Source organism: Ammodytes marinus (genome assembly GCF_949987685.1).
Source record: "Ammodytes marinus genome assembly, chromosome: 8".
Lineage (NCBI taxonomy): Eukaryota > Metazoa > Chordata > Actinopteri > Uranoscopiformes > Ammodytidae > Ammodytes > Ammodytes marinus.
In genome coordinates, this window is record NC_137212.1 from 11,308,924 (window position 1) to 11,319,288 (window position 10,365).

Consider the following 10,365-nt stretch of genomic DNA (forward strand, 5'->3'; position numbering starts at 1 on the left):
TTATTAATAGTATTGTCCATAATGGTCTAATGCAGATGTGTAACTTCATATCTAAAATCTGAGATTGACACACTTTTATTTTCAAACAAAAATTGTCATTTTCTTATGTATATTAGACAACATTTCAGTGCATGAACATAACAACGATAAGAGCAACTGAGTTTATTTACACCCGTGTAATAAATAAAGGTTTCACTGCCCTGAATAGCAAAATGACAGTGATATATCAGTAAAGAGGATAGAGTGGTGAAACATCTGGCCAGATGTTCAAAAGCAAAAGTCTTATTTTCCCATTATATGGTACTGATTCTCAAACTTTGTTTGTGGCTTTTTTTGTTTTAGGTTTCCAATATCAGATGATGTGTGGGTCCTTGAAGATTTCAGATACTCGTGCTTCACCCTGTAGTTCGTTGATAGCTCAATAACTAGTGTCAAGATGGATATGAAGCTGGCACTCAGCCGATCAGGTACCACCTGTGGTTGTAATGTTCTAGGTAGCTTGGTAGGTGTGAATCCTTCAAGCAAATGACTGTAAAGCAGAACAGCGATCGACTACACAAAATTCCCTCGTGTACAGAAAGGTGAAAGTACATCATCTACTGGGAATGTCATCGCTCAGGGTAAACCAGGTCTTCAGGCTGAGGAACATGCTCTATCTCAACAACACAGGGCAGCCTTGAACTCTGCACCGTCACCCTCTCTGTACTCAGCCATGAGTGTTAATGTAAGCTGATAGTATGTGATCAACAGCACCATGGCACCTACCATCCTGCTGCGTCACCACCAAAGTAAAACCTAACTATTCAGTCTGTGTTGTGAAAATGGCAGAAAAGGGTTTCCAGCTCAGAGCTTTTCACAGCAAAGAATACGCAGAGGACAACGTGCTCCAGCAAGCTGATTTTCCAACATCATTGCTAGCATCCCTCCATCTCAGGGACGACGCTGTGGTCATCAACGAGAGCACTAACCATATGGTGGATAATCCTGAGCCCCATTCTGTACTCCATGTGATGGTGTCATCACCGCTTAACCAATCAAATCAGCAAACAGAAATGTCAACGGCTACTTGGCCTGAGCCGTCACCAGCAGCTCAAGGTAGGATTGAAGGTGCATTCATAAGCATAAATACTGAAATACTTTTGATAATTAAAGTAATTGTGATGCATTTCAATAAACAGATAAGAAAATAGTGCAGAAACTCTTAAAAGCATTTGCTTTGGCAAATGTGCATTCTTCACGTTTAACAAATAATATTAGTTGAGTGCAGTTGCAACAGTTCCAAGAACTGGATGGGCATTACTTAAAAAAATCAGTGGGTATTAAAATAATATGGTTCTTTAATTCTAATTAAATTAAGGTACAAGATTGTGTAGATACAACTTAAAGGACAAAGTCATCTTATTTCCACTAAGCATTGCAGTAAGAAACAAAGCCAAATTAAAACTGCGCAACCCATTTAAATGATTCAGCCGTTTTTCATTTTACTTTGTTGTTTTGGTTTAGTTTTGAATAAATCCAGGCATTATATTTTTCCCAAATTCTTTATATTATAATAAATCACGATTTCTAATTTTGCAAAAGGTCTGATTGGCAGCTCTTGTTGGCACTGTTACCACTGAAAAAGTTGTAGATACTCTACATTTTTCGAAAGTAAAGTAAAAACATTCATAACTTATGTCTATAACATAACCCTACATTAGATAATTGTAAAATTATCTGGGGGACTCCTATGCTGCAATTTTCTATTGTTTTCATGGTTGATTAATTTGCTAATAAAAAAAGGTATTGACTGGGTGATTACAGTCAATGTCTTGATTAGCAAATTTATCATTTACAGTATTATCATAAAAAATAAATAATTTTAAAATGGAGCAGCTAGAACAAGGGAATGTTGGGCCTTTTTGCTTGAAGAATAACTTAAAATATGTACCATTTATCAAAATAGTCGCCACTTAATTTGTTGATTAAATAATTAATTGACTAATTGTTTTAGTTCCGCACAACAATTCTTTTTTAAATTCCAAGAGAAATGGAAGCAGATGGGATCCCATGATCAGACAGCTTACTGTGGTAAATTCCTCACCAAAATTCAAGATTTATTAGAGGCAAAGCATTTATTGGGCTTTTATACCAGGCAAGTTTTGAAAGATTTTCACTGTTTGTAAGCCCTGGGTTAATGAGTGTACGCCCTTTCTAATTATACAACAGCATACGTATGATTCCTCCAAGATACAGCTCAGTCTGCAGCAGTGATTTAATGCATCTCTAGGCATGCCATCATAAGTGCTGAGGGGATGATTTACATCAACTGCTAACAACACGCCTCACACTACGCATATATCGGTGCATGTGTGCACATGGCACATACTTGTAAACACAAACAATCTACAAATAAATGTAACGCTATCAGGAAATGCCTGAAACAGGTTCTCACTTGCTTCCCTAATGCCACGTTAACACACATACAAGGACAGTAAACACTAACAGACACATCAGCTCCAGTACTTCAGGCCGACATGGCATCTCGCCGCAGACAGCTGTTGTTTGTTAGGCGAGGCAAGGAGAGGTCGAGCACTAGGCAGCACGGAGTCTGGCTAAGTGTGCCTGAGCGTTGAGGAGTGCCCGTTCTGGTATTTTAGGCAGTCAGACAGTGTCACCTGTCAGCAGACTAGTCTGGACAGAGTCTCCCACATGGTGCAAGACCAAGCAACACAACGATATCTCCCTCTGGAGTCCTTGTCAGTGGGCCAGCAGTGTGTGCTGGACCACCACAAAGTGTAGATAGCCACATACAGACTGGCCAGGACTGACAGTAGGAGTAACACTGGGTCGCTGTACAATTGATGTTTTAGAGTCCATGGATCCTAAGATGGGCCAAAACGACAGAGAGGTTCAGTCTCACACCTTAACGGGGCTCGTGCAGGACCTATCCTCCCCTGTTGATCAGGCTGATGTGTCTCCTGTCCTAAGAATGGACATTGCCAAGGAAGGAGGTACTCTCTAGCATCTCTTTGTTCTGCTTGTTGGAAATGTAACAGATCTCTTGTGTGTGGAAAATATACATCATATTCTCATACAAAACAAGTGTTAGCACAAACTGTTCTTTTTATTACAAATACAAGGATCCTTTATAACTGCCTCTCCCGTTGTAGTTTTAAAAAACTAAACGTTTACTCCTGGAAATAACCTGCAATAACTAAATGTTTTATTGCATTTTTCCATCAGAACTTCAAAAAACGGACACAATTACCAAAGAGATGGCAGCATGCCACTCAAGCTCTAAAGAAAACCATTTGTCTGATGCAGAGTGGTACTGGGGAAATATCTCAAGGTATTAAATATTGGAAGATTTGCTTTATTGCCGGCTCATATCTTACAGTACATTATAGTTTCTCTTTAAGGTAAAATCCTTTGAAATAATCAGTAAATTCAGTTCTTAAAAATAAAAAAGTGTGATACTTATGAAACTAACTGCAAGTTGTTTTCTTTAAACCCCATCATGAACTGTTTGAATGTTTCACGTTTTTTGTGATTGTTCAGAGAGGAAGTAAATGTTATGCTGAGAAACACTCCTGACGGCACATTCCTGGTTCGAGATGCTTCCAGTAAGGTTAAGGGGGAATACACTCTGACACTAAGGTAACTCCTTATTAAATGTGTTTTAAACAACTGATGAAAACATTGCATTTCTCCATCAGGTTTTTGTAACAAGTGTATATTATACACTGTTTTCATGCGTTTTTGCTAAGGTTAGCCAATCGTTACCTTTAATTAAGTACAAATGATTGAGCATAGCCAAAAGCATAAGGCTGTATGTGCAGCGTAATTAAGTGTTTTAGCTTTTGAGCAGCTACTTTTATAATAATTAACATGACTATATCTCATGGGAAGAGCATGTTCACTCCAGATTGAATACATGTAATCTGAGGTCAGTTAATATTTCCTGGATTCAAAGTCTAAATTTAGTTGGACTGGCTTTAAAATGTAACTTTATACATTTCTTAGTTTCTGTCTAATTTTAGTTGAATCAGGCCAGACTAGGTTTCAGATAGAAAGCTTTGTTGATAAGAGTTTGGCGCAGACTCCAGCAGTCAGCAACCTAACACCCTATCTTCAGAGGACACGTTTCAGTCATGGTTTTCAAGTCATCCATCTCACATTTGTCTGAAAGAAATTTATGCTCCAACTTTAACCAATGCTGTCTAGACTGTCTTCCTTCCTTATACTTGGCTACTGCCCTATAGGTAAAACAGTGACTGAAAGCCTCCTTAAAATCTTAAAACTGTGTTGGTTGGATGTTGCCATCAAGGTTAAAGTCTGTGCAGGACTGTGGTTGTTGAAGACAATGCATTTACATCAGTGGTTAGGCCCAAAAAGAAAGCCTCTCATATTTCCATATCTGAAATTCTTCCCACACTGATCCCACAAGTATACGATGCTGACCGGCTGCTACTGTCTGAATTACAGTAAAAATATCTCACACCAATAACACTTGTGCTACACTTGTGAAGAATGTGAGATTTCCACTTGTTCAAATGTTTAACATACACGAGACCAGAATATTTGGCGAGCTCTATTCTGTTTTATTTCTTAGTGGTACATGCTCCAACAGATGTTTGCTGAGGTGGGTGGTGAATAAAGCTAGTTTTTTAAGTGTTGAGAAATGAGAATTCTGAAAATGCTCCTTTTAAAATGGAAAAGCCCTTTACTGAAAATTAAGACTTTCCTTTAAATAGAATCAGCCTACACAATGTATATTCTTGTTTTGTAGTCTTTAATGGGAGTACTGGCAGCTTTGCGTGACAGTTATGGTTTTTACTTTTGCAGAAAAGATGGCTCCAACAGACTGATAAAGATCTTCCATCATGAAGGGAAATTTGGCTTTTCTGAGCCACTGGCCTTTCTCTCTATGGTGGAGCTCATCCAGTATTTCCAGAAAAGGACTCTGGCCCAGTACAACTCTAAACTGGACACACAGCTACTCTACCCCATATCCAGATACCAGCAGGTTGGTCCTATTAGCAATATTAATATAAAATATTAATTTTAAAATTGTAGCTTTCATTGTAAATATGAATTGTAGTTAAGGTTTAAATGTTGCTCGTCGTCACTGTCAATGAGGGCAACCTCAGTGTCTCACAAGATTAAATACCAGCCATATATGTGGTTTTGGCTACATCAGAACTAGCAACAATGATAAGGAACAAGGAAGTAGTTCAATTAAAGTGGCTACGAGGAACTTTGGCGGCTGGCAGCCCCTTTGGACAAAAGCGGTAGTATATTTACGACGTCAGCTGTCGTAAAGGACAGTAGTACTCGAGGGAATTTTGTGTTGTCGAGCGCTGTTCTGCTTTACAGTCATTTGCTTGAAGGATTCACACCTACCAAGCTACCTAGAACATTATAACCACAGGTGGTACCTGACCAGCTGAGTGCCAGCTTCATATCCATCTTGACACTAGTTATTGAGCTATGTGAGAGTGGTAAGTGACACTGCATCAACTAATGCCAGTCAGTGCCACACATACCTGACCTGCAATGAGTTGATGCAGTGTCACTAACCACTCTCACGGAGCTGACATATTCCGTGCCCTCACAGAAAGCGAATGAACGAGAGACAGCAGTATAGATCACAATGAGGTAATGTGTTTATGTTGTTGTAAATAATGACTTTTTCAGATGAATAATGGTCATCTGATCATGAAGCAAAGTAAACTTTGTTTTAGTACCGTTCATTCCCTTAAGAGTAAACACTGCAGGACTAGTTCACTCCCGTTAAATTGTTAACACGTTGCTTGGCAACGCCCTCCTCCCGCCCGTCTATCTCTCTCCCTTTTAGCTTTTATTGTTCCTCATTGAATTTTCAGTTTTCCTTGATGGTTCTGCCCCGTTATCAGCCATTATGACTACAAATTACTGTCTTAAACAAGGCACCCATTCCCTTACCTGGAGGGATAGGCTACTGCTCAAATTGCGTTGCTGCGCTACACTGAAATCTGCAACCAATACGAATATGTGACCATAGAGCCTGCATGCACAAGCCGAAAATCAGACTGGGTGTGCGACCAGACCAAATGCATTAATAAAAACTATATAAAAACTGCTTTCTTTGCACTGATGGTCTTATTTGCTGTTAAAGGTAATTTATGATTATCAGAGGGAAAATTAGGCCGTTTTAAAGATATTTAAAAGTTCCTTGTAGCCGCTTTAAAAATGTTTTAGTCTGAATTTTTTTAGGTGAATCAAAATGTAAAAAATCCTATGATGACACATTTCTATCCTCTTCCAGGATGACATTTTCCCCATCCATAGGGCATGAAGGGTCACTGAATGGTTTGATGAGTATGCATGTAAAGTGAATAATATGCTTTGGCCTTCACAGTCACCAGATCTCAACCTAATTCGAACACCTTTGGGAGATTTTAGACAATGGTGTGAGACAGCAGTCCACCACAAAGAAATTAGGGAATATCTTTTGGAAGAATGGTGTTCCCAGTTCCATTACAATCAATGCCAAGGTTGCTGAAGTTGTTTTAGCAGTTCTGTCAAACAAATTAATAGTAGTCTGTTTACATGAACATTCAAGTTAATCTATCAAGTTAGACTAAATTAACCTTTTGAATTTTACATTCTTGTCTGTATAGCAGGAGGGTGCGATGGAAGTTGACATTGATGCAGTTGGAGAGCAGCTGAGGATATTTCAGGGTCATTACAAAGAGAAGAGCAAAGAGTATGACCGTCTTTATGAGAAGTTTAACCAAACCTCCCAGGTACAACAACATCCCAATAACTGAGGAAATAAATCGGTGGTTGTATTGGTTAAAAGCATTTTACCCGTGATTCTTTCAACACAACCTTGATTGTTAGAAAAGCAAACATGTGTTTCCTCTCATCCCCAGGAACTTCAGAGCAAGCAGACAGCCATAGAGGCTTTCAGTGAAATCATTCGGATCTTTGAGGAAGAGTGTGAAACACACGAACGCTACAGCAAGGAATACATCGACATGTTCCTCACAATAGACAGCAGTACAGAGACCGACAAGTATGCATCCAGATCCTATTTTTCCATGTGTACTCACGTCAATGCTAACAACAAGCTGGCAGACTTGGAATTGTTACTTACTTTTCTTGTTCTTTTTATACTTCTCCCAACTCCCTACCCCAAGGATTCAAAACAATTCTGATGAGCTGCAGTCAAGGGTGGAGGAAATCCACAGCAGCAAAAAGAAGTTGGAGGAGGAGCTGAGGAGTAAGGCGCTAGCTCACATGGATGTTGACAGGAAACTGAACAGCCTGAAGCCTGACCTTATACAACTCAGGAAGATCAGAGATCAATACCTGCTGTAAGGCACTTACAGAGAAAGGTGTATTGTACTACTGGCCCCTGCATTCACTTTTGGTCCCTACCCTCAGAAGGGAGCAACTCTGGTTCAAGCTAAAAACTAAATAAAAGTTTGATTGATAAAATGTTTACTTCAAAATAGTCGGGGATATACTACTGACTAGGGCTGGGTATCGCCAAGGACTTCGCGATACGATACGTATCACGATACACTGGTCACGATACAATATATCATGATATATTGCGTAACTAGATATATCACGATATATTGCGATATTCCATAAACAAGTTGCCTTGTCAAACATAACTGCACAATATATTGATAATTGCACAGACAAATTAAGTCAAAACTATTTCATTCACAACTTACTTTACTATTTTCTTCCTTTTTTTGGTTTTGGCAAATGATCAAACACTGCTGCAGCTGCCATAACATCAAAATAACAAATCCAATTCACTCTTGTACTAACTTTACAGGACACAATGAAAATGAAAACACATCAGTGTGCTTTTGTGACACAGGGAATCTTAAGTGTTCTTATAAACAAAACTGATTTAACTTCAATAGTCAGTATCCTAGAGGCTCAGGCCTGACAGCAGACATGGGTTTGAATCTGACCCGTGGTTGTTCTCTGCATTTCATTCCGTCTCTGCCCCATTTCATATCTGTATCTCTGCACTGTCAATAAAGCCTTGAAATAAAAAAAAATAAAAAATAAAAATATCGATTTTTAGTTACAAAAATCGATACTGATATCGCGAAACTAAGTATCGCGATATATCGATTTTTTGACACAGCCCTACTACTGACACAGTTGAACAGAAAAAACAATCAGCTGTTCCCATAGCTGATTCTTGCTCTTTTCTATCTTCATAAACAGACATGGCCTAACAAAATAAGTATAATATTTTTCAACCTGTTTTTTTTTAGGGTTGTCAGGGTTAAGATTGAGATGGTTTTAGAATTTTGTTGAAGTTTACTCACCCACCCATATGTCTTTACTCAGACAGTGTTGCTAATTTACAGCAAAAAATAACGACTTGAGGTCTGAGAGAGCTTCTGAAATTCTAATACTGCTGAAACAACTCTAGAGTGTGTGTGGAAATGTACAATGTATACCATTTACAAAACACTATAATGGAATATGAATTTCCCTCAGTAAAGTGCTCCTTTATTGTTAAGCCTTCTGTATAATATTCTGGCATTTTTTCAACTAACAATGAAACAAGAACTTTCAGGGTATATCTGACAGCATGTTTTTCTCCAATCCATATATTGCAGCATTTTTACTGTGTTTTGTCGATGTTCCAGCTGGCTCACACAGCAAGGAACTAGACCGGGCCAGATTAACGATTGGCTGGGTATCAGGAACGAAGAAGAAGAGTGAGTACCCTCATTTATCATTAATATTTATACTTTTTTTTTATTAAAATAAATCATCAATAAAACAGAATAGTAATAGTTTTGCCATCTGTCACTTACTAGAACCTTAAACATTTATAATATGTGTGCAGGTCTTGAAACAAGAACAGACAACATGCACATGGTACATCAAAAGCCATATGTCTTAATATTTTAAAATTAAATGGCTTAAATGCATTAAAGCACAATTTTCAGCCATGTCAACAATGCTTACATGCACCTCATTTTGCCAGATTTATGATCGTTTCTGTTAGTATGATCAATGAGCAAAAGGGCAAGTGGCAAGTAACCCGGGTACAGGTACTTATTGATAGTTATAAGAAACATGTATGCTTTGAAAATATGTTTACTAACAAATCTAACCTTCCCACTGCCCCACCATCACTTAGCCCGTACATCCTGGCAGATGATACCAACCAGGAGGAGAGGAGCTGGTATGTTGGTAGTATGAGACGTAAGGAGGCAGAGGAGCTGCTGAAGGGGAGGAGGGACGGGACCTTCTTAATCAGAGACAGCCAGACTAATAGAGGCTCGTTTGCCTGCTCTGTTGTGTGAGTACCATTAGATTTGTATCTTTTATTGATTTAAAAGCCTTAACATTTTCTTTCTTTCTTATTGTAAATAACAATTTTTTTTAACCGAAATGCTGCAGTGCAAATTAAAGGACCATTGATCCTTACTAAATTTAAAACATCCATTTGATTAATATTATTAGTATTTTTTGTTGTGTGTATGTATATTGTGTGTAGAAAATGACATATCTCCTCTCATGCAGTGTGGATGGGGATGTGAAGCACTGTGTGATCCACAGGACATCCACAGGGTATGGCTTTGCGGAGCCCTACAACTTGTATTCATCACTGAGAGAGTTGGTTTTCCACTATCGACACACATCCCTGATCCAACACAACCAGCAGCTGAATGTAACACTGGCCTGGCCTGCTCTCAGCCAGCAGTCCAGCTGAGACACACCAGCACACCACCCTGATGGCACTTTCCCAAAGCTTCACTGTATTAACACTGAGGATGCACTGTTTGGACACTGTTACCAGGCTCTGTCAGAGTACAGGTTAGTGTTGCCACAATACAATCATTTTCAGAACCATTTTAGTGCTCAGTTTGGGATGTCTAAAAAACTTTAACTGGTAAGATATGACAGCAAGAAAATATATATATTTAAAGACTTTTCCACAGTAGTTTTAGGAATGATGAGGTCATTGTCAGCTTTGTTAGTCAAAAAAACAAGTTGCATATTTAGCTTTGGGAATCAGTTAGACTGCAGATCTGTTCAAACCAAAACTGTTAACACAATGGTGGAAATATCAGGGTAACACAGGATACTACAATCTAGCTTTCACAATACCAATACTAAACTGAAGCATAACAATCAAAGCAGAGAGATATAATTTTTCTGTTTTCTACTGTAAAAACTTACATTTCCGTGATAAAGAAGAATTAATGGAAGTAATCCACTATTTAAGACACCAAATTTTTGAGCATATTTTTTTTCTGTTTCTGAAAGGCTAGCAGAAAATATAATAAATATTAATTTCATACATGGTCCCTAGATTTGGTCAGTCCTGCATCAAACAATTCTGAA

At 38.4% G+C, this 10,365-nt stretch overlaps 1 protein-coding gene across 1 annotated transcript; it reads left to right on the forward strand.

Annotated features, from left to right (window-relative positions):
- Positions 1 to 821: 821 nt before the first annotated feature.
- LOC307253996 (phosphatidylinositol 3-kinase regulatory subunit gamma-like) lies at positions 822 to 9,730 on the forward strand (the record flags this gene model as incomplete). The annotated part of the gene is made up of 11 exons (XM_080032218.1): positions 822 to 1,095; positions 2,853 to 2,993; positions 3,226 to 3,331; positions 3,541 to 3,639; positions 4,828 to 5,008; positions 6,648 to 6,770; positions 6,900 to 7,042; positions 7,167 to 7,343; positions 8,655 to 8,726; positions 9,155 to 9,316; positions 9,541 to 9,730. The coding sequence occupies 11 exons, from the start codon at positions 822 to 824 to the stop codon at positions 9,728 to 9,730; spliced, it is 1,668 nt and encodes a 555-aa protein (XP_079888344.1).
- Positions 9,731 to 10,365: the final 635 nt, after the last annotated feature.